Source organism: Cynocephalus volans, chromosome 15 (genome assembly GCF_027409185.1).
Source record: "Cynocephalus volans isolate mCynVol1 chromosome 15, mCynVol1.pri, whole genome shotgun sequence".
Taxonomy (NCBI): domain Eukaryota; kingdom Metazoa; phylum Chordata; class Mammalia; order Dermoptera; family Cynocephalidae; genus Cynocephalus; species Cynocephalus volans.
In genome coordinates this window covers 96053110-96076127 of record NC_084474.1, presented here as the reverse complement: position 1 = coordinate 96076127, position 23018 = coordinate 96053110, and the positions used below count along the sequence as shown (strand labels likewise).

Here is a 23018-nt window from a genome sequence, read left to right as displayed (position 1 = left end):
GGGCAGTCGGGCGGGCGGCGGCGGAGGTTCCGGCTGCGGCACAGGGCGGCCGGCGGACGAGCGGGCGGCGAGCTGCGCGGGGCTGGGCGGAATGTGGAGCCGCCGCCGCCGCTCCCCCGCCTCCCCCTGAGAGCCCGAGCGCCGGCCAGCCGCGCCCCCTCGCCCAGGCCGCCGCCGTCGGCTTGCTCCGAGCGCGGGCCGGGCCCAGCGCCGGCCCCGCCGCGTCCCCGGCCCGGCGGCCGCCACCCGCCTGCGCCCGCCGCCCATGCGGGCCGGGCCCCGCCCCCCGCCCCGAGCCCGCCGCGCGCCCGCACCATGCTCAAGTGCATCCCTCTTTGGCGCTGCAACCGGCACGTGGAGTCGGTGGACAAGCGGCACTGCTCGCTGCAGGCCGTGCCCGAGGAGATCTACCGCTACAGCCGCAGCCTGGAGGAGCTGCTGCTCGACGCCAACCAGCTGCGCGAGCTGCCTAAGGTGAGCAGTCGCCGCACCTGCCGCGGCGGCCGCCGGCCCAGCCCCTCGCTTCCGTGGCCGGCGGCCCGTCCGAGCCTTCAGCTGGTGCTGGCCCGGGCGAGGTGCCGCAGCCTCCAGCCGGCCCTGCTGGTTCATACTGGCCAGAGCCCCTCCCTGGCCAGCCCCACCCTCCCCTCCCAGCCGCCTTCGCTGGCGCCAGGTGGCAGCGGACGTCAGGTGCCTCCCGGGTGGTCACGGAGCCTGGAGGAGGAGCTGCGGGGGTAAACCCGTGAGGAGGGGGGCGGGAGGCCGGTGATCAGGGAGGAAGATGCACCTGAGGTGGCCGAGGGACACTGGGTTGCCGGCAGGTGGGAGACCTGGCCTTCTCCCTGACCGCTCTCCTTTTCTTCCTGGGTGCGAGGATGCGGTTCAGTTTCCTGAGGTGTTCAGCCCTGTTAGGTCTGTTCTCTGCTCACCTCTTTCTGCCGAGGGGGCACCTTTCGGTACCCTTATCTCTTCGTTTGTTTTTCTTTCGAGGCTGCTCTAGCAGAGAGGTTAAAGGAAGCTGGTCATAAAGTATTTCCTTCTCATGCTAGGTGCTGAGTGTGGGGGGCTGTGTACCACAAATGGTGGCCCTGCACAGCCTGGCCGTGATGGTTCTGTTCTTCGGGGTCACCTATAGGTCCTACGTGTGCTATCTGCAGTACCTGCGTATAGTACCGTGCATGCACGGGGAGTTCTACTATTTCCATTCATGTTCTTTTGGTGATTATGTGCTGAGCTCTCTCTGCAGGCCCAGGCCGAGCTTACAGCTGGGGTTCAGTAGCAGGAACCTACCTGGACTCTCAGAGGGCTCATCTGCTGGTGGAAGTAGTAGTCCAGGTGGTGGGTGGAGTCCGGAGGTAACTGCAGATCAGGGTGCGAGAGGTCTCATCCAATCCGGAGCAGTTAGCTTCCCAGCTGGGGTCAGTTACAGGGGAGGGGGCACATGTGAGATGGCACGAAGGGATGCGGTCTCAAGGAAGGACTTGGGCACAGTGGGTGTGTGAGCTGTGTGTCTTCATATTTTCCTCATTGCAAGCTGGGATGTCATGGCTGGACCCCAGGACCCTGTGTGACCTGGAGCAGGCAGAGGTCCGGGGACCCACGACTAGTGACCCCATGCGTACTCTTTTCTAATCTGGAGAGGTGTTTTCCACGGGTCACTCCTCCCACACCCACCTCTGCTTCTCACAGCCCTTCTTCCGGCTGCTGAACCTACGCAAGCTGGGCCTGAGTGACAACGAGATCCAGCGGTTACCTCCTGAGGTGGCCAACTTCATGCAGCTTGTGGAGCTGGATGTGTCCCGGAATGGTGGGGAGCCCAGGCGGGGGCCGGGGTGGAGCCTCGGGGGTGGCTGGAGGGGCCCGAGAGTGGGCCATTTCAGTGTGGGGCATCTCTCCACGGTGACCCTCCATCACAGACATACCTGAGATACCAGAGAGCATCAAGTTCTGTAAGGCTCTGGAGATCGCAGACTTCAGTGGGAACCCCCTGTCCAGGTGGGTGGCAGCCTGTGCTGGGGGTCGGCAGTGGGCTGTGGGAGGTCGAGTAGCCCTGGTCGGGGCATCTGAGTCCACTGCTTCCTCTGCCCAGGCTCCCTGATGGCTTCACTCAGCTGCGCAGCCTGGCTCACCTGGCCTTGAATGACGTGTCCCTGCAGGCGCTGCCTGGGGACGTGGGCAAGTGAGTGACCTGTTGGGTGGAATGGGTCGGAGGGTGGGCTCAGCCCTGCGGTGACCCTGCCCGCAGTCCCTGCCTTCTCACGCCTTGGCCCCATCTCTCTTCCAGCCTTGCCAACTTAGTGACCCTGGAGCTCAGGGAGAACTTGCTCAAGTCCCTGCCTGCGTGAGTGTGCTGAGCCTCCGCCCAGCGGCTGGGGTGGAGCTGTGGCCTCAGGGCCTGGGACCACATGGCCACACTGTGACTCTGTTTCTTTTGCAGGTCTCTCTCTTTTCTGGTCAAGCTGGAACAGCTGGATCTGGGAGGCAACGATCTGGAAGTGCTGGTGCGTTGGAGGCGTGGCTGGAGAGTGGAGCAGGGGCAGGCTGGTGTGGGTTGGGCTATGGGTGTGGATGGGGTCCAGGATGGGGCCATTTGAGGCCAAGCAGAAGTGCCTTACCTGTTCATTCTCATCCCTGTCCCTGTCCTTTCTTGCAGCCTGACACTTTGGGGGCTCTGCCCAACCTAAGGGAGCTGTGGCTAGACCGGAACCAGCTGGCAACACTGCCCCCGGTGAGTGAGGGCAGGGCCAGCCTTCTGCCTTGTGTGCAGCAGCTCTCTGACCCTCTGCCCGCCCTCAGGAGCTTGGGAACCTGCGGCGCCTGGTATGCCTGGATGTGTCGGAGAACCGTCTGGAAGAGCTACCCGTGGAGCTTGGAGGGCTGGTGCTGCTCACAGACTTGCTACTGTCCCAGAACTTGCTGCAGCGGCTGCCAGATGGCATTGGTCAGTGCCCGCCCAGAGGAGTGTGGGGCAGGGAATAGGAGGAGCATGGGGAGCTGGATACCCTTACCGGGTGGCTTTGCTGGATCTTGAGCCAAGTGCCAGGAGGTGGTCCTGATGTGAGGAACCTGACCTTGCCTAGGCTCTGAGAGACATCCCTGAGGATGGGGAGGTTGTGCCGAGGTCTGGGTGCAGTCGGTGTGGTAACAGTGTGCCCCACCCAAAGAGTTGGGGCAGCTCATGGTGGCAGAGCAGGGGTGGTGGAGTTTGTAACTTGGGCAGTAGACAGAGCTGTGGGGGCCTGGTTTGTCTTCTCCAAGATGGTCAGGCATGCTTGGCCAGGAGAGGTTTGCATTGGGAACGTGGGAGGAGCGTGGGCAGGTCTGGGGGCAGGTCAGAGCTCTCAGAGTCCTCCAGAAGAGCAGCGACAGGTGAAGGTCCTCAGGCTGTAGCTGCTGAGGGCCTGTCTTTGCTGCATGGGTGGTCGGGTATTCAGGGTGTGTCTTGGGCTTTACTCAGCCCTGTCACCATGTCTCCCCAATGCCAGGTCAGTTGAAGCAGCTGTCTATCCTAAAGGTGGACCAGAACCAGCTGTGCGAGGTGACCGAGGCCATCGGTGACTGCGAGAACCTCTCTGAGCTGATCCTCACGGAGAACCTGCTGACGGTAGGGCCAGCCCTGGCAGGCAGTTGCTGTCAGCTCCCTGAGAGCTTGGGCAGCAGAAAAGATTGGGGATTGAGGGGCATGCAGAGTGAGGGCAGGGTGCTGGTGCGTAGCAAGAGCTCAGGGGTTGGTGGCAGTGTGAACCTGTGCATGCAGGTGGGTGTTGGTGGCCTGGCTCATAGGAGCTGCTTTGGAGGGGCACTTTCCTGGTCAGAAAAAGGAGTTTACCAGTAGGAGACATGGTGGTGCTCAGAGGGGCTGGAGCAAGGGCCCGTGACAGTCAGGGCCAAGAACTTGAGCCCTGATATGTAATGTGGTACCAGGGAAAGACGGAGGATGGAGAGAGGAAAACAGATTTGCACTTGGAGGGGATGGTCCTCCAGGGGGACAGGAAGCAAGGCTGCACTTTAGAGGTGTGTGCTCTGTGCAGAGCTCAGCGAGGAGAGGCGCCGGGGACAGGGCTGGGGTGGCGGTGGCGAGGCCTGACCTGAGGCTGGGTAGGCAGGACTCACCTGTGGGCAAGGTGCCCACATTGAGGCAAGAGGAAAAGTGAGCTCAGCTGGGAAGCATTGGGTGGGGGTGTCCCTGGGCAGGTAAGCTGGGCCTGGGGAGCCTTGGAGACTAAGGAGCAGAGAGAGGCAGCAGCTGGTCAGGGTGCCAGGCGCACTCATGGGGTGTAGTGCTAGGATGTCAGCTGGGGCACCCATGGGAGAGTGCTAAGGTCGATGAGGTCTTGGTTTTGGGGTATTTGGTGGTGGGGGCTGAAGGTTGATGGGAGCGGCCAGAGGTGGAGGTTAGTTTCCTGTTCAGGTCCAAGTTCAGGTCTCTGAGGGCTGTGAGGAGCCCTGGTTGGAGCCGGCCTGCAGCCAGCCATGTGTGACATTTCATCTACCCGGAGGGGCTCTCAGCTCCCTTCCCCTGCAATGGGCTTCTGTCACTCCTAGCCCTTCCTCCTCCGGCCAGGCCCTGCCCCACTCTCTGGGGAAGCTGACCAAGTTGACCAACCTCAATGTGGACCGGAACCACCTGGAGGCGCTGCCTCCTGAGATTGGAGGCTGCGCGGCGCTCAGTGTCCTTTCCTTGAGGGACAACCGTCTGGCCACCCTGCCACCTGAACTTGCCCACACAACTGAGCTTCACGTGCTGGATGTGGCTGGGAACCGGTGAGTGCCTGCCTGGTCCCATGGACCTGGCCGTGTCCCGGATGGCGGCTGACTGTGCCCATCTGGTCCCCAGGCTGCAGAGTCTGCCGCTCGCACTCACCCACCTCAACCTCAAGGCTCTGTGGCTGGCTGAGAACCAGGCACAACCCATGCTGCGCTTCCAGACCGAGGATGATGCCCAGACTGGCGAGAAGGTGCTCACCTGCTACCTGCTGCCCCAGCAGCCCCTGCCCAGCCTCGGTAGGTGGCTGGTGGCTCTGACTCGGGGGTGGGTGTGGCCTCAGGCACTGCTGGGGGACCAGCTTGGGTCCCTGACACTTGCCTTCTATAGAGGATCTTGGGCAGCAGGGCAGCCCCTCAGAGAGCTGGAGCGAAGCCCCCTTGAGCCGTGTCAGCGTCATCCAATTCCTAGAGGACCCTGCAGGTGATGAGGACGCCGAGGAGGCAGCTGCCGAGAAGCGGGTAAGGGAGGTGGGGACCCTAAGCTGTGCGCCTCTGCCTGCCTCACCTGACCCCTGCACTTCCTCTGCCCTCATCCCTGTCCCTCCTACAGGGCCTGCAGCGCCGGGCCACGCCTCACCCCAGCGAGCTCAAGGTGATGAAGAGGGGTGTGGAGGAGCGTCGGGGTGAGGCCTACTCTTGCAGGCCAGACCCCATGCTGCCCTCACCCTCAGAGGAGGTGGGTGTGCAGGACAGCAGCTCCGGGTGTCCTGGTCATCCTGGGAGTGGGGCTGGTGGGCTCACACGCAGCCTCACGCCAGTGCCTGCCACAGGAGAAGAGGCTGAGCACTGAGTCCGGCCTGAGCGAAGGCTCTCACCCGTCTGCCAGCACAGCATCCGGAGGAGAGCCCCAAGGCCCTCCGGATGAGGTGGAGGGGCTGGGCCAGCAGGAAGACATAACGGCTGGCCAGGAGGAGGATGCAGAGGAAAACTATGAGGAGGTGAGGACAGAGGGAGAAGGTCAGAAGCCAGACCTTGGCAGTCCCTCACCCTGTGCCAGAGCCTACCTAGCGCCCTTTTGAGCAGGTGTGCAGTTGGGATCAGCTGGAGATAGTCTCTGGACCATGCTAGTTACTGCCTTGATGAGGGTGGGACGTGCAGGGGTCCCTTGCAGAGCTTGGCTGGGAGGCATAGGGTGGTGGTATTCAGTGCAGCAGCAGTGCTGGAGGTGCCTGGGTGCCGCCCCAGGCAGAGGTGAGGGTCTCCACCCTATAGCCAGGCTTGGCATGGTCACGCCTATGTCTTGCATGTTGTCCCGAGACTGGCTGGTCCCTAGCCCTTTCCCTGACCCTGACGGGTGTTCTCCACGTCAGGTCTCTGCACATCTCTACATTTTCACCCTGGGTGCTGTAGGTTTTTCCAGGAAGGGCCCCCCAGTCCCTTGGCTGTCTCAGGGCTGAGACGTTGCTTGCCCTTCACTCAGCAGTCTCCTGAGTGCTCGTTCTTGGTGCAGTAGGAGCCTTGCAAAGCCTCTGTTACCCGTGCTATGCAGCAGGGCTTCTCTGGCCCGTCTGGACACTTGGCCATGGAGCCTGGCTTTGCTGGAAGGAGGGTGGGGGCTGGGGGCCAGGCTGCCACACTCATCCTCATGCCCACACAGCCCACAGTGCACTTCGCAGAGGACACACTGCTGCCCAGGGAAGGTGGCGAGAGCGAGGAGGGACAGCTCGAGGCGCCCTGGCCCCTGCCGGGCGGGAGACAGCGGCTTATTCGCAAAGACACACCTCACTACAAAAAGCACTTCAAGATCTCCAAGCTTCCCCAGCCCGAGGCGGTTGTGGCCCTCCTGCAGGGGATGCAGCCCGACGGGGAAGGCCCTGCAACACCTGGGGGATGGCACAACGGCCCCCACACGCCCTGGGCTCCCCGGGCCCAGGAGGAGGAGGAGGAGGACGACGACAGGGCCGAGCAGGAGGGCGAGGCCACCACGGAGGAGGAGGAGGAGGAGGACAGGGAGGAGGCCGCGGCTCCTGTGCCTTCTGTCAAGGTGGGTCTCCGCCACACTTCTGCCTGCTGCAGGCGCCCCTGGCCCTCGCGGAGTACCTGCAGGTGTGACAGGGAGCAGCGTGGAGTCCCAGTCCTGCTCTTTGATTGAGCTCTGTGGGTCAGGAGAAGGGTGGCTGTGTCCACACTGCAGCTGGTGTGGAGATTGCCGCGTGCTCCTTGTGGCAGCCCCTGCATCTGGGCCAGCGTCGTCTGACGTGCTGCCTGGTGAAAAGGGGCTCACAGGACTTGAGGGCGTGCTCTCCACCTCTCCTGGGCCTGCAGGGCCTGTGTGCATGTGCAGTGGGGCTCAGGCAGGGTCTCTTCCTCTCCTGGGATCACTCCAGGCCGAAGCCCCACTGCTGGCCATGGGGCTCCATGCCAGGCATCTGCGGTCACACTCCTGCTGCCCTTCCTGGCTCTTCTGCCTTGTCAGGCTTTCCCGAGGCTCTGGGCAGACCCATGGGGTGCTAGCATGTCCTTTCCTGGCCTTCACATTTGCTCTCAGTGACTCACAAAGAGTGGTGTCTGCTCACTGTAGACACTCAGATGGCAGGGAGAGCCTGGGGCTGCCCAGAGGCCCCGTCCTCCTTCCTCCCCACAACCCCCCTTACCCCGAGTACAGGCTGATGACACGTGACAGCCAAGCACTCTAGAGTCAAGTCCAAGACAGCCAGGCCCTGGCTCAGCCCCGCTGTGGAGCTCCCCACCCTCAGCCAGCCGAGCCCCTCCCATCCATGTCGCAGTGTCCACTCCCATCTCCAGACCAGAGGGGACCCTGCGCCCAGGGCAGCACCAGGCCAGGCAGGAGGAGCCACTAGGGCCGAGGGAGCTTGGCGTGGCCTTTCTTCTGTCCTTTCTGCTAGTGGCGGGGCTGGGTGAGGTGGTGGTTTCCCGGCGGTGGCTAACCTGCATGCCTCGCTGGTCCTATCCTGACAGGGGGTGTCGTTTGACCAGGCCAATAACCTGCTGATAGAGCCTGCTCGCATTGAGGAGGAAGAGGTCTGTACTGCTCGTACTGCTCACTGCACTCTGGTCCCTGGGGCTGCTGCTGTCCTTGCTTTGTGGGCTGCGGGCTCTCACCTCTCCCCTCTGCTCAAGCACAAGCCCCCTCCCAAAACCCCTCCCAGGAGCTGCCACAGAGATTGGTCCTGGGCCGACACAGCCCTCAGGCTATGGGGCCTCTGGCAGGGGCAGAGCCAGTCTCAGCAGGGGCGAGTGAGGTTCCGGGCCATCTCCTGTCTTTCCATCTGGGGGCTGTGAGCCTTGAGGTGGCTCCGACTGCAACATCAGCCCTCACTTGGGGTAGGGTGGCAGGACCTCTGGCCCTCATCACCCAGAGGCAGGCAAGCCCTGGACTCCCCGGCTCTGCTGTGGCATTGCCCACCCTGTCCCAGGGTCTCAGGGCCTCCCTAGCTCCTCTGTTCTGCTGTGCTGGCGCTGGCAAATGGGTGTGAGACCTGGTGCAGCTGCCAGGGAGGAGCTGGAGGAGGTTGTCAGGGTGCCAGCCCCTCCTCATCCCGCCCCTCCCAGACACCTGTGTCTCTGTGTTTCCAGCTCACACTCACCATCGTGCGGCAGACCGGGGGCCTGGGCATCAGCATCGCTGGCGGCAAGGGGTCGACGCCCTACAAGGGTGATGATGAGGTGAGCGGCCGCCTGGGGCCACTGCCAGGTCCCCATCACCTGCTTTGCCCTGACTCTGTCTCTCACGCATAATCCTGTTCTCCAAGGCCTGTTGCTTTTCTGAGGGTCGTTGGGTGGCCTCCTCAGACCTCACAGCTCATTTCTGCATGCTGGCACTTGGGCCGCTTGTAGAGAACATGCACGGGTGGGCCCAAGGCACTAACTGTCAGAAAGCTGACCCTTCCGAGACCACGTGTGGGGGGGGGCTTTAAAGTGTGAGAGCAGCTTAAAGGGCAGGCCTGGGTCTTCTGTGTCCTTCTGCAGGCTTCTTTGCAGAGGGGGTGGTGTCAAAGGCCTTCCTGCGGGGTTGACCTGCATCATCCAGCTCTCTGGCACTCGAACCCCACAATGGCCTGAACATGGCTCCTCTGACCCCCAGGCCCACTCTTCCCCTTCCCACGCCCCTGTGGGTCTTTGTGGCTTCTCCAGAGAGTAGCCTAGGGCTGGGATCAGCTGAGAGCGGGTCTCTCTCTGCTTGGGGGTGTCTGGGCCTTTCATAGATGCCATGGTATCCTCCCAGAAGGGGTGAGACAGAGGGCCCACCCTCCTTGGCCTCTGCCACACTCCGTGCACAAGTGTCTGTTGTCCCCCAGGGCATATTCATCTCTCGGGTGTCTGAGGAGGGCCCTGCAGCCCGGGCTGGTGTCCGAGTAGGCGACAAGCTCCTGGAGGTAAGCCAGCAACCCCTTGACCACTAAGTGGTGGATGTGCCCTTCGAGGTTCACACAGTCCTGGCTGTTGGGGTGCTTGGTTGTCTCCCCCTCATGAGGGGGCCCGCTCAGGAGGCCTAGCTGCCACCACCTGGGAGACCCCCCGCTGCGCGGGAGGCATAGTTGGGGGTGCTGGCTGCACCAGCAGCACAGGCCTGTTGAGGGACTGCTCCAGGGGCTGGCCTGAAAGGCGGTCAGACCTCCAGCAGGGCTGGTGGGGTGTGGTCCCTGTGTGAGAGCCTTGGAGTCCCCGCCTGGGCATGTGGCAGTCCAGCTCGGGCAGGAGCGAGGGCAGGTGCAGGCCAGGGGGGCTGATGCTGTGGCGCGCTCCTGCTTACCTCTCGCCCAGTCTCTATGCAGGCACTCTAGTCCCTCACAGTCAGGGTCGGGCGCGGTCCAGTCATCTGGTACTTTGGGTGTCCTGTATCAGACAGCTCGTATGAGAGGCAGGTGGTAAGAGGTGTCCGGAGTGGGGATGGGTGTGGACTGGCCGCAGGGGCACATACATAGGTGACTAGTTTCTGGGGACCTGAGCCCACCAGAAGCCATGTGGCTGGAGAGCCAGGGTGAGTTTCAGAGCTCACCCTGTGCCTTGGTCTCACCATCTGTGAAGGGGCTGTGAGCAGAGCCTCTGTGAGTGTTGGCATGGTATTAGCATTTGGCTGTCGGTGGCCACCGCTGGGTCCTGATGTGTGCCATGGTCTCTGTCCCCACCCCCTCGCAGGTGAATGGCGTGGTCTTGCAGGATGCCGAGCACCATGAGGCCGTGGAGGCGCTGCGGGGGGCAGGCACCACCGTGCAGATGCGAGTGTGGCGGGAACGCATGGTGGAGCCTGAGAACGCAGTCACTGTCACGCCCCTGCGGCCTGAGGACGACTACAGCCCCCGGGAGCGGCGGGGAGGCACCCTGCGCCTGCCCCTGCTCCAGCCCGAAGTCCCTGGGCCCCTCCGTCAGCGCCACGCGGCCTGTCTCGTGCGCAGTGAAAAGGGGCTAGGTTTCAGCATTGCTGGTGGCAAAGGCTCCACACCCTACCGGACTGGCGACGGGGTGAGGCATGGGGCCTGGGGCACTGGGGATGTGGTGGTTTCTTCTGGAGCTGAGAGCAGGAAGTGCCCAAGGCCTCCATGCCCCGTGCCCTTACCAGCAGCCCAGCTCTTCTCTCCCCCATAGGGCATCTTCATCTCCCGCATCGCTGAGGGGGGTGCTGCCCACCGGGCAGGCACTCTGCAGGTTGGCGACCGCGTCCTCTCGGTGAGTGGCAGCAGCCTACCTGCCTGTGTCTGTTCTGTTTGGCCCTTGGGACCTCCCTGACCTGGGTGCACTCTTACAGATCAACGGGGTGGACATGACGGAAGCCAGGCACGACCATGCCGTGTCCCTGCTGACCGCCGCCTCCCCCACCATCGCCCTGCTGCTGGAGCGGGAGGCCGGGGGGGCCCTTCCCCCAAGCCCCCCGCCACGTTCCTCCCCACCCGTCGCTGCTACTGCCACTGCTACCACAACCACCACCACCCCCGGGGACTCTGTGCTGCCAAGGCTGGCCCCCAGCCTGTTGGCTGCGGCCCTGGAGGGGCCATACCCGGTGGAGGTGAGACCCCTACCCATCTCCCACCCCTGTCTGGGCATCCACACAGTTCTAGGTGTGGGGCACTGACCCAGGGGTTCATCGCGGTACCCCTGCCCCATCCCCAAGGATCTGGCCATGCTCTGTGCAGTTGCCCTGCTCCCTTGCACCCTGCTCCTCTCTGACTGAGGCCCGTCCTATGTCCCCAGGAGGTCCATCTGCCAAGATCTGGAGGTCCCCTGGGGCTTAGCATCGTTGGGGGCTCTGACCATTCCAGCCACCCATTTGGTGTCCAGGAGCCTGGTGTGTTCATCTCCAAGGTAGCATGGGCCTGGCCAGCAACTTTGAGCAAAGGGGACCTGTCCTGGCTGGACAAGCATGGCCGCAGCCCACTGAATGCTGCCCTCCTCCCCAACAGGTGCTGCCGCGGGGCCTGGCTGCTCGAAGTGGCCTGCGGGTTGGGGACCGCATCCTGGCAGTCAACGGTCAGGATGTGCGGGAGGCCACACACCAGGAGGCAGTCAGCGCCCTGCTCCGGCCCTGCCTGGAGTTATCCCTGCTTGTGCGGAGGGACCCACCTCCACCGGGCATGCGGGAACTTTGCATTCAGAAGGCCCCTGGAGAGAAGCTGGGCATCAGCATCCGCGGGGGTGCCAAGGGCCACGCAGGGAACCCCTGTGACCCCACGGACGAGGGCATCTTCATCTCCAAGGTGAGGGCTGTCTCATCTGGCCAAACCCCACACCCTCTGGATGCCGCTGGGCGGGTGCCGGGTGCAGTTCTCTCCCATATCGGCTCTCCCCATAGGTGAGCCCCACAGGGGCGGCCGGGCGTGATGGCCGGCTACGAGTGGGGCTGCGTCTGCTTGAGGTGAACCAGCAGAGCCTGCTGGGCCTGACCCACAGCGAAGCTGTGCAGCTGCTGCGCAGCGCAGGTGACACTCTCACCGTGCTTGTCTGCGATGGCTTCGACACCAGCACCACTGCAACCCTGGAGGTCAGTACCCTCCCCAGGGACCAGGCCCTGCCCCAGCACAGCCCTGAGAGGTGGTGGGGAGCTGACCCCACACTGGCCAGGTTGGTACATCCTCTCCCCCGAATTCTGGGGAGCATGAGGTGATTCTGAGATGGCCGTGGACCAGAGCTGGGGTGGGCTCTGGTCACCATGCTGTCCGGGGCTCTGAACAGACCACTGGCGTGGTCCAGTCCTGAGAGAAGAGGTTGAGCCATTGGCCTCTAGATGAGCAACACCTAAACTGAGTGTGGTCACTGAGGCGTGACAGGGAGGGCCCAGAGCCCTGCCTGGAGCACAGCAGCCAAGGAGGGTCCTCTGCACGGGGCTTTGCCTGCAGATGTGCACAGTGGTCCCGGCCCCTTGCCCAGGTGGCATCCTGCTCCTCTCAGCTGTCTCCAAGGCTTGGCTTGTCCGTGGGCCCTGGTTGGCCCCAGGCTGTCCCTCTGGGCAGCCCCTCAGCCAGGAGCTCACTCCCCAAGACCTTCCCTTTAGCTGCTGACCTTTCATGCTCTGCACCCGGAACGGAAGCCAAGACCAGGGTAGGGGGAGCAGGGCGGGTTCCCAGTTGTCCTCGTTCCCTCGGCTGCCAGCTCCTGGCCCGGCCTTTGTCCTGGATGAGCCTTGACTCTGAGCCTCCACGTCTCCTGTCTTCTTCCACCAGCTGTCCCTGGGGCACCCCAGCACCTTCCTTCCGCAGGTCCAAATGGACCTCTATGTCTGTTCACCTGCGGCGGCCATCAGCTCTGCCAAGAGAGTCTATTGCAGTCCTCGAGTGCAGGTGGCTATGTCACTGCTCCCTGCCACACATGTATGGCTTCTGCTCCTTGCAGCAACCTTGGGTGGGTTGGCCACCTCGAGTGGTCTCCCTGGATCTCTGGGTTGATGACTTACTGCCAGATGCCAGCCAGGAAGACACTCCATGGCTGGCGGCCCAGACAGTACACCCTAACCTGCACTGCCATCATGGGTGACCCCGTGGAAAGCATTGTACTTTTGGTTGCACTACTGGGACGCCAGGCTGGAGGTCACAGGAGCCACGCCCTGCTCCCTGGGCTTGGGACTGGCCTGGTCTGGCCTCATCCCCACCACTCCGGCTGTCTTCAGGGGAGTCCTGGGGGTTTCTGAGGAGGAATTTCTCTTAGAGTTTTAACACGTTTTCTTAAAGTTTTTACTCAGAGAATATCTTCTTGAGGGGGAGGGATCAAAGGTCCAGAAGAGAGGGAGCTGGTGTGCCTATATTCACAGCCCAGCATGCATCCATGTGGCCGTGCTCTCTGGCTCATGCTGTTGTGATAGGGGTTATCCTTACTGTGTCTGGCGGGATGTGTCTGTGCCCACTGCCCACGCCACCATTCGGGTGTCACCAGTGAGCGTGCCCATGAGCACATCTGTGTGTGCAGGAGGGTTTCTGCAGGGAAGGTCAAAAGGTCTTAAACCTCACATGCTGGCTGGGTTACTGACCCAGCCAGGGACAGAGCCAGGCACCATTTCCACATCCTCCCCTGTGCTGGGGAGCACAGACTGTGGTGTAGGTCAAGCCTGGCAGGAGCAGGGCAGCAGGCAGTGGGGGCCAAGAACATTGGCTCAAGCCTCTCCTTTGCCCACCACTGCCACCTCCTGTGCTGGCATTACTCTCAGGGTGTCTGTCTTCCATCTCCTGACGCAGCATCTCTCTTTCCCATTGCAGGCTCCAACCTTCTATTGTACTGTTTCATAGAGTGCAGGTGTGTTTTTCTCCATCTGTCACCTGTTCATTGTTGTAAGGTTATAAAACATTGCCTTGTTTTCTTACTAGTGCTTCTGTAATTTTTAAAAAGTACACTCTCTGTAGTTCACCTGGGACCATTCTTCAAGTGAGTGGATTCATAGATGTCCCTGCAGCATTTATCAGTCTGTTGTTTCCCACTGATGTGGGGAATGTGACTTCACTGTATGTTAAATTTTCATGTGTTCTAGGGCTTATTTTTGGACTTGGTCCTAGTGAGCTGTGGGTCAGTCCTGGGGCCAGTGCCACACTGTTTTAGATGTTGTCACTTCATAGTGTGTTTTAACACCTAGCCAACTAGTTGCTACCCACTTTCTTTTTTTCTTTTGAGAAGTTTGTCTACTGTCATGCGTTCTCACTTTCAAGTGAAACTGCTAAGTTCCATAACAAAAATTGCTTGGATTGCTGGGATTGTAAGTTTTTCTCAAGTATATTCCTGGGTTGCTCTTGTTTTCTTATTAATTGTGATAACTCACAATCAGCTGGCTTTGTTTCATTTCCTAGCGGAAGCCGCACTGTCTGCAGTGATGGCAGTGGGGTCTTCCCTTCTGATGCCAAGCCCTCCTGTGCTTGTTGGGCCCAGTGCTGTGGGGGGTGGTGGTGGTGGCCAGTGGCTTTGCCTATTGCCCAGCTTTAAGGGGCCATTTCATCCTGTAGTGTGATGTTTGCTGTAGTTTCTTTTATAAAATTTTAAAATTGGTGGCTGTTCCTATTTAAAATCTGTAAGAATTATTACCTGAGACGGGCGTTGAGTTTCCTGAGGTCCTTTTGTCAGTTGTTCTGACATCTCATGCCAAGACAGGGAGCTTCAGCCCCTGGAGTCTACATTAGCGGGTGTGGCACTTGAAGGAAAGAGGAGCTGTGCTGAGACATCAGGACTCTCCACAGCAGTGTCCGGCTTCCTGGCTTCTCGCACAGGAACCAGAGGACCTGGCACAGCTGGGCCCTGGTCCCAGGACCTTCTGTGTTTCTGAACTCTCCAGGGCACAGGGTAGGGGTGCTCACAATTCTTTGCTCTCACCCCATTTTTCTTAAACTCACCCTTGGGACTTCTCTTTGTCAGCCTGTCTGGCCCCCGCTGGCATCGAGGTGCCACTGGACTCCACGCTTTCCTTTTCCTTCTGCCATCCAGTCCCTGTATTTGCTTAGGAGCTGGCCAGCTCTCTCCCCAGCACCCTGGAACCGTGGTCATAGGTAGGAGCATTTGTGAGAACGTGCCTGCTCTGTGTTCTAGGTCTGGTGCATTTTTAGGGCTCCTGCACCGTCTTTATAAACTGGGTTCTCACTTGTCCTAGGGCCTTGGGCCAGTGCCTGACCTCCCTCCTCAGCCTCCTCGTCTGCAGCTCTTCCAGGTCGTTGGCAGAATTAAGTAAAGCAAACAGCACAGCATGCACCTGCCTCATACTACTAGCCCCAGGCTCTCTGAGCAAATCTGGGTTAATGTGTATTTTCCAGGAAAACTCTTCACTTTGCCATTCTCTGTGTGGTATAAAGAAGGCAATAGTCCTGTTGCCCTTTGCTCTCCCTTCGTGATCTGGTTGCCTGTGTCGTCTTTTCCTCCTGGTCACACAGGCCGGAGTTTTGTGTATTTTAATGGCCTTGTCAAAGAGCCAGCTTTTGAATATCGATCAAGACTGCCTTTCCCTTACAATTATTGTCAACAAAAATAGAATAAAACGAAAAAAGCCACCTTTCCTTTTTAGCACCTCCTTGGTCTCTGCTCTAAGGAAAGATATTTCTGTCCCTCTTTTTGCATCTGTTGCTGTTAATCTTTCTACAGATTCATCTTCAAGGAAGAGATTTTCTTTTATTAGCTGTTTTTTTGTACTGATATGAGTTTATACAGGAAGGGCATAATAGATGCTTGATTCTTTTTATTTGTCGATTTCTAAAATAACAAGCTGTTGCCCTGGAAACCTCCAACAATGGCTACTGAGGTGTCTTTCTGTGTCTTAGCATTATTATAAACTCATGAGTCTTTATTTAACTCATGTAAGATTACAGAGTTTGTACTAACTTCCTTGATTTAATACTTGTCTCTTTTTCTCACACATAAAACTTTTAATTCCTTAATAATTTCAAAATGCAATGTTAATAGCATTACTAGTAATGAGAGCATTGAGAACAGGTTAAGAGTTTCTTATGGCTCTTTCTGTTCTTAGGATTTACTCAGCTAGGATGTACAGTCAAAATACTGTGTTTTTAAGCCACCTGAGATCATTTCTGTGTGTGGTTTATGCTACCAACTTAGTAAATGTACACTTAGGCTTACTTGTTCTTGGCTTTCAGGGGTGACTTTTTTAAAAGTCTGTTTCTGAATTGTGTGAACCTTCACATGGTTCCAAAGACAAAACTGTAAAACAAGGTACTTCCTACAGGCTACCGTTTTCATTAGCTTTTGGCTTTATTAGCTTTCGGTTCATCCTGCCATTTGTTTTCTTTCTGAAAAATATAAGCAAGCACGTAAAATAATTTAAGGGCTGGCTGGTGAGCTCAGTGGGTAGTGTTGCGCTGATCACACCGCCGAGATCAGGGTTCAGGTTTCCATACTGGCCAGCTGCCAACAAACAGTAAATGAACTTGAAGAAAAGTTGCAAAAACACTACAAAGACCTTATCACTCAGAGACCCCATTCACATCTCACCAGCTTTCCCAGGGACAATCTTCACAGCAAAGGCGCCACCCAGGGTTGTCATGTCTCTAGTCTGCCTCAGTCTAGAGCGGTGCTTTGGCCCGCCCACCTCTCGGCCCCTGGCGCTGCTGAGCACAGACCTGCGCTGTAGAGAGCGCCCCACGCTCCGGGTGTGTCTGATGCTCGCTCACCGCGAGTTTCAGCACGCGCGTCTTTGGCAGGGTTTTCACAGGAGCAGCATTGTGCCTTCTCCAGCCTCCCGTCAGGGCGCAGGGATGGCGGTCTGTCCCATCGTTGGTCTTAACAGTGGTGCGCCAGGTTTCCGCACTGCAGAGTTCCTCCTCCCCTCTGTGGTCAGTGCTGTCAGGCAGTGTTGTGGGGAGGGGCTCGCAGAGTCGTGCTCGCCCACCCGCAGCAAACTTGCACCCGCTGGTCTTCACAGAGTGAGTCCGTGCTGCTGCTGAGAGACCTGCCCTTCCTGTCACTTCCTGCTCTAAGGACGAGCTGCCCCTCACCCAGTGTGCGTCTCATCTGCTTGCCTGTTGGTGTGGATGCTCAGGCTCCACTTTATTTCATAAGTGATAGTTCGTTGCTGCTGTCATCTATTTTCATGCTCACATCATCCCAGCCTTGGTCTGTGGGAGGGCTGCAGGCCAGCCTGGCTCTCAGTCACCTCTCCAAGGAGCACTGGTCCCAATTTGTGGACATGATATTTAGACACCAAGATCTGGCACTAGGTGTGTGCATTGCTGTTAGGTCATGGTGTCAGGACTCCAGGGACTCCAGGGGGCCAGCTTGGAGCTGTGAATCATCTCTGTCCATGATCATCTCTGGAGGTTCAGACAGCATGAGCTCCCCGAGGCTCACACCTCCCCGCCTGCCCCAGCTCAGCCCTCCCCACGTGAGGCCAGCCCTGCCTCTCAGGCCTGCCCAGTGGCTTTCTCAGTTACTGCAGAAGTTGACAAGCAGGTACCACATTTGCTGCTGCTGTTTTGTCAGGATCTGAAAGAGACATTTGTCTCCCATTGCAGCTGTGCTTTTATCAGGCTCTCCTGCTCCTGCCGTCTCTGCCTTCTGTGTTGAGTGGCTCTCATTGAATGCTTACGTTAGGATCATGGCGTCATCTGTCAGCAGCCTTTTCCATGCTACCTCTGTGCCCGACAACTCTTTGCCCATCTCTTCTCATCGTTTCACTGTGCCTTATGAGCAGCAGCACAGCTGGGCTTGTGTCTCCTCCCGCACTGGCAGTGTCCCCTCAGCTCACGGCAAGGGTGACCGCAATGACTCCTTCCACTGTGCCACTGCGTCCTCCCCTGCTATTGGTGGAGGCTGAGCCAGCCCCTTCATCCCTCATGGGGGCTCCTGGGTCTCCATCCACCGTACTTATGCTCAGGATCCAGGCACACCTCGTGCCCAGACACACGCCTGTGCCTGCGCCTGTGCTCGCGCCTGTGCTCATCCTGTCCTGCCAGCCCAAGGTTTGATGAGTGACTGAGCTAGTTGGTTTTCTCCTGCGGTGTGTCCCTTGCTGCAGACTCTTCCCCAGCACACGTACCACAGTGTCTAAACATGGCCTACCTGTCCGTGAGCATCGCTCTGCTGCCGGCCTCACTGCCATTCCCCGCCCCTCCCCTGCCTTTGTTCAAGGGTGTGACTCTATAGACAGTCAGCCTCCTCTGCCCCTGCCACACGCAGACACAACCTGTGCCCACACAGCCCTGTGAGCCAGGTACCAGGGGCACCCAGTATCCATGATGGGGATGCAGGCTGGGGATGGTGGTGCGGTGTCCTGGGGGGCCCAGCAGAGTGCTCCCAGAGATCTCAGCCACACAGCCGGCCAGCCCTACGTCTGCTGCATGTCGCTGGCTTATCCTGGGCCAGGGCTCCAGGTTGCCCCTGGAGGCAGACCTTACCACTGGGTCCCCCACTCTCAGCCCACTCCCCTCCTCTTAGGTGTCCCCAGGAGTCATTGCCAACCCCTTTGCGGCAGGCATCGCCCACCGGAACAGCCTGGAAAGCATCTCATCCATTGACCGGGAGCTGAGCCCTGAGGGCCCCAGCAAGGTCAGGATCACAGTGGCTGCAGCCCCAGGGCTGGGAGTCTGCAGCCGGCAGTTCCTGACTGTGTCTTCTCTGCTCACAGGACAAGGAGCTGGCTGGACAGACCCCACACTGGGGACTCGAGGCCGCAGAGGTCCCGGTGAGGCCCCTGGCTCTGACCTGTGGGCTGCCCTCTCCAGTTGGGGCACTTGTAGGGGTGGACACAGCCTGTGGAATAGTGAGTGACCGCATCCCAGCCCCCCCGCCCTTGTGCCCACTGCTGATCACACCCCTTGCAATGTGCCTCCCTCCTGCTGACTGCTAGTGCTATGTCCACTCTGTTCCCCAGGGCCGGAGTCTGGAGCCCTTGAAGCTGGACTACCGCGCCCTGGCTGCTGTGCCCAGCGCTGGCAGCCTGCGAAGGGTCAGTGTCTACTGTGTGTTGAGTTGCACCCCTGCCCAGCCTCTGTCTGTCCCATGTCCATCTGCCACCTGTCAGTCTCATCCCTGCCTGAGCTCCCTCCCATCACCTGGTGGGCCACTGCCAGGGTCCTCTTGACCAGCTCAGGCCTTACCCACAGGACAAGTGCCAAAGCCATTGTGGAGGGAACCTTCATCTGGGGTGGGGGCTGGGCCTGCAGGGTATCCCAGTAGGATCTCGACCCCCCGCCTAGTATGTGTCTTGTCCCCCTTAATTCTTGACCCAAGCCCTAAGGCAAGTGCTGTGCACCCCACCCCCTGCCCCCATCCCATAGCTGAAGAAAAAGGAGCAAGGGAGTAGGGCTGACTCCTTTGAAGGCACTTGGCCTCAGCCCCCACCCCTTGCTCTCGTGTTCAGCGAGCAGGCTGGGTGTGTGGGGGGTTCTGGGCTCAGGCAGAGGGGCTCCCTGGCCCCAGGGGCGCAGGGTGGGGGCAGAGGCAGCTGGAGGCTTCCAGAGCCATCCTGGTGGGGTTGGGCATGTCTGTGGGAGGATGGGTTGGAGCAGCTGCGAGGGGTCATGGGAGGCGGGGGTGGGGTGCTGGAGAGCCCCAGTGCTGACAGCCCCAGTGCTGACAGCTGGGCTGGGGTGGACACTGGGAAAGTTGTGGGCCTGAGGACAGGCAGGAAGGATATTCGGTCCTTATTCCTCCCCCAAGAGATATAAATGAGCCTCCCAGAGGGTGTGCCCAGCTAGCCGGTGCTGGGAGACCCTGCGGGAACGTGTGAGTGGTTGAGGGCTGGGCTTGGCCAGGACCTGCCCCAGCCCTGGGGAGGCAGCAAGAGGCCTGGCAGTTCCTGGGGACTGAGAGAGCCCATTTAGGAGCTCTTGGGCACTGATCATGAGCAGCCTGAGACGGGAGCCCCCAGGAAGGGTGGAGGTCCAGCATCGCGTGGTCAAGATAGGGTACAGCTGTGGGTGGCTGGTGGAGCCGGGGGTCCCCTTGGCTTGCGGAGGGCAGCTGGGAAGCCTGAGCAGCTGGCAGTGGGCATGGCTCAACTCAGAGCCTTGAGGACTGGGCACTGCAGGTGGGTGGGCTCCCTGTCCCCACGCCTCCGTGCAAAGCTCTGGACTGTACCCTTGGCCTTCCCCCCGACCATGCCGGGGGAAGGAGAAGGCCAGGTGAAGTCCAGGCCATCGCCTTTTGGGAAGAACCCCTTCGTACTGGCCAAGAGGTCATCCAGGCCCATCTCGGGGTATCCCCTGGACTGTGGTCAGGTTGGGGAACTGAGGAGCCATCTCTGTGCCACCAAGGCAGTGCCTGGGCCCCCAATTCCTTTTCCTCCTGAGGCCACAGCCCTGCCTGGCTCCTGACCCACCCAACGTCTGGTTCCTCCAGGTTCCATCTGGGACAGCTGGAGAGAAGATGGCTGAAGCCCCCTACTTTTCCAGCAGCCAGCAGGTGAGCGTCCCCACTGGGTGGAGGACAGTGCAGACAGGTGCTGCTGTGTATTGCCCCCTCCTCTGGGGAGGTGGCTGTCAGGAGAAGGTGCCTGCCTCCCAGCTGCCACTCATCACATTGGGGCTGACTCAGTCTTCCTGCTGATAACGGGGGTTGTGGGGGTTCTATGTGAGGACATAGCCCGTGGACACCTCCCTGATTAGAGCTGGCTGGTGGTGGGGACAGGGGAGCTTGAGCTTGCTGTTCTGGACGGCTTCAAGCCCTCCTGAGAACCCTAATCAGCATGTCAGGCCCAGTACCACCCTGCCCTTCTTCCTGTCTCTGGGCCTGGGTTCCTCGATCCCACCCCCCACCTGTTATATGGCCAGGCCCAGTCCTGGGCATCTTCCTCTCATTGCACTGCAGGGTGGGGGTGGGTGAGCTCCCAGCCTCTGTCCGCACAGATAGAACCTGGGGATGATTGTGGCCCACCCCACCCCATGCCTTTACCTGAACCCCTGACCCTGCTCTCCTCTGGCCCCCACCCCCGCCCTTTGTAGACAAAACGGGGGGTGATCCAGCCATTGGCTCAGGCCTGGCCAAAGGGCTCCCGGGCCCCCAGGGGCAGAGGTGGTACCGGCCGCATGAGTGCCCTGCCCCACTGGTGGTGGTGGTGGTGGCAGAGCCGTCTCTTCGGCAGCGTGGTGCGGGGGTGGGGGGTGGTCGGAGGCAGTCGGTGGAGACAGCTGGTGGCTGGGTGGGCGGCGGCGGCCGCTGCTGGGCGGCACAACTGTTCCAGTCCGACTCACGCCAGCCCCACCCCCAGCCGCCCTCCCCGGATGAGCTGCCGGCCGATGTGAAGCAGGCCTACAGGGCCTTCGCCGCCGTGCCTGCCCCGCACCCTCCAGAGGACGCGCCTGCGCAGGTGCGTGGTGTCACCCCCGCCCCGCAGGCTCTGTGCGGGTGGTGCCCCCGGGGCCCGCCGGCCAAATCTTAAGGTCCGCTCCCCGCAGCCCCCCGCGCCCGGGTCCGCAGCCTCCCCGGAGCAGCTGTCCTTCCGCCAGCGGCAGAAGTACTTTGAGCTGGAGGTGCGGGCGCCCCAGGCCGAGGGCCCCCCGAAGCGCGTGTCGCTGGTGGGCGCCGACGACCTGCGAAAGATGCAGGAGGAGGAAGCCCGCAAGCTGCAGCAGAAGAGAGCGCAGATGCTGCGGGAGGAGGCGGCGGCCGAAGCAGGGCTCACCGTGGACGGGGAGGCCCCGGACGCGGAGGACGAGCCGCCCTGGGCCGGCCCGGGCCCTGCCGGAGGGCTCAGCCCGGCGTCCCCCCCGACTCTGGGAGGCGGCGCCCCGGTGCGGACGGCCAAAGCTGAGCGGCGCCATCAGGAGCGGCTGCGCATGCAGAGCCCCGAGCTGCCGGCGCCCGAGCGCGCCCTGTCCCCTGCCGAGCGCCGGGCGCTGGAGGCTGAGAAGCGCGCGCTGTGGAGGGCGGCCAGGTGAGGCCCTGCCGGGGGGCCACCCCCCACCCCGGGTCGCCCGCCCGCCCGCCCCTTCCTGACCCCTGATGTCTACAGGATGAAGTCCCTGGAGCAGGACGCTCTCCGTGCTCAGATGGTCCTCAGCAAGTCCCAGGAGGGCCGGAGCAAGCGCGGGCCCCTGGAGCGGCTGGCCGAGGCCCCTTCGCCCGCGCCCACCCCATCGCCCACCCCCTTGGAAGGTCGGTGTGTCCGGAGGGAGGCCAAGGGCTCAGCCTGCCCCATGGACCTCTCTGAACACCAGCTTCTTGTTCCCCCAGACCTGGGCCCCCAGACCAGCACCTCCCCGGGACGCCTGGTGAGGAGCCAGCAGCTGTCGCCCTGCCCTGTCCACCCCTGCGGCATGGGAGGAGGGGTCCAGATCCCCCTTCCCCCGCGGCCCTCACCTCTTTCTCTCACTCTCTGCCTTTCCCCTCCCGCTGTCCTTTCAAGCCCTTGTCTGGAAAGAAGTTTGACTACAGGGCGTTTGCAGCCCTGCCTTCTTCCAGACCTGTCTATGATATCCAGGTACCGGCCGCCTTCCTGGCCCCCTTGCACGGCATGGGCCCGCTCCACAGCTCCTCGCACGTGCCTGCCACCCGCCTCTGCGCCTGTTACCTCCTCTGTGCCTTGGGTGTGGGGCCTCCCCACCTGTTTCCCATTCTGCCCTAACCCCACCCAGGCTCCGTGGGCCTCAGAGCCAGGGAGCCCTTCTAAATCCACGTGGGTGGTTTCAGGCAGGTCTGGGACCGACCTTGACCAGCCCCTCTCCCCATCACAGTCGCCGGACTTTGCTGAGGAGTTGAGGTCGTTGGAACCATCTCCCAGCCCAGGTGAGTTGGCAGGCCCGGCCGGGGGGTGTGGGTAGGCAGGGAGGGTGAGCTCCTGGGGTGCCTGGCTACCCTCAGCTCACTGCCTCCCCGCTCCGGCCCACCAGGCCCGCAGGAGGAGGACGGAGAGGTGGCCTTGGTTCTCCTGGGCAGGCCGGCGCCCGACGCCGTGGACCCGGAAGACGTGACGCTGTGCAGCAGCAGCCGTGCCGTGCGGCCAGGGCGCCGCGGCCTAGGCCCGGTGCCCTCCTAGAGGGGCGCAGCGCCTCCACCTAGGCTTGGGGTGGGGGGCCCTGCCAGCTCCAACACCGCCCTTGCCCCAAGTCTTTTAACCTGGGTGTTAGCATTTTAAAGAGACCCCTCAGGAGTTCTGGCCTCTGACTCCCCCAACCCCCAGCCAGGATCTCTTGGCGAGACTGTAACTAGTGATGTTTGTACAACCAAAGACTCTATTTTGTGGTTTAAGGAGAATAAAGTTGACTACCTTTTACAGCCTGTCTGTCCACCCCATGCACCCAACACCGACCCCTCCTGTCCCCCAAGGCTGGGGTCCGAGTCTGCCCATCCCGCCCCTGTCCTCCCTCCCCGGCCTGCCACCGCGAGTCTGCGTCCGGGCGGGGTGTCCCAGCCAGAGCACCGGACGGGCGGGGGACGCGGAT

The 23018-nt window shown here is 61.0% G+C and overlaps 1 protein-coding gene across 8 annotated transcripts; it reads left to right on the top strand.

The window, feature by feature from the left end:
- The first annotated feature begins 277 nt into the window (after positions 1–277).
- On the top strand, positions 278–22849 carry SCRIB (scribble planar cell polarity protein). Of its 8 annotated transcripts, none has more exons than XR_010021769.1 (35): positions 278–474; positions 1690–1807; positions 1917–1995; positions 2090–2179; positions 2285–2341; positions 2438–2501; positions 2654–2728; positions 2797–2941; positions 3486–3604; positions 4565–4764; positions 4838–5004; positions 5096–5226; positions 5318–5443; positions 5526–5705; positions 6365–6751; positions 7687–7749; positions 8305–8394; positions 9027–9104; positions 9868–10191; positions 10315–10395; positions 10475–10732; positions 10918–11028; positions 11127–11420; positions 11516–11704; positions 18073–18183; positions 18263–18397; positions 18509–18583; positions 19978–20040; positions 20846–20944; positions 21033–21511; positions 21590–21732; positions 21811–21848; positions 21983–22057; positions 22271–22362; positions 22467–22514. XR_010021769.1 is itself a non-coding variant. In XM_063079331.1 (35 exons), the coding sequence occupies exons 1-35, from the start codon at positions 316–318 to the stop codon at positions 22610–22612; spliced, it is 4911 nt and encodes a 1636-aa protein (XP_062935401.1). In that variant the 5' UTR covers positions 278–315; the 3' UTR covers positions 22613–22849. The 8 variants fall into 8 exon arrangements, 7 of the variants coding, with proteins under 7 accessions (XP_062935401.1, XP_062935397.1, XP_062935400.1 ...); XM_063079331.1 differs by having other exon boundaries at positions 5538–5705; positions 18263–18319; positions 22311–22362; positions 22467–22849; XM_063079327.1 differs by having other exon boundaries at positions 5538–5705; positions 22311–22362; positions 22467–22849.
- The last annotated feature ends 169 nt before the right edge of the window (positions 22850–23018 follow it).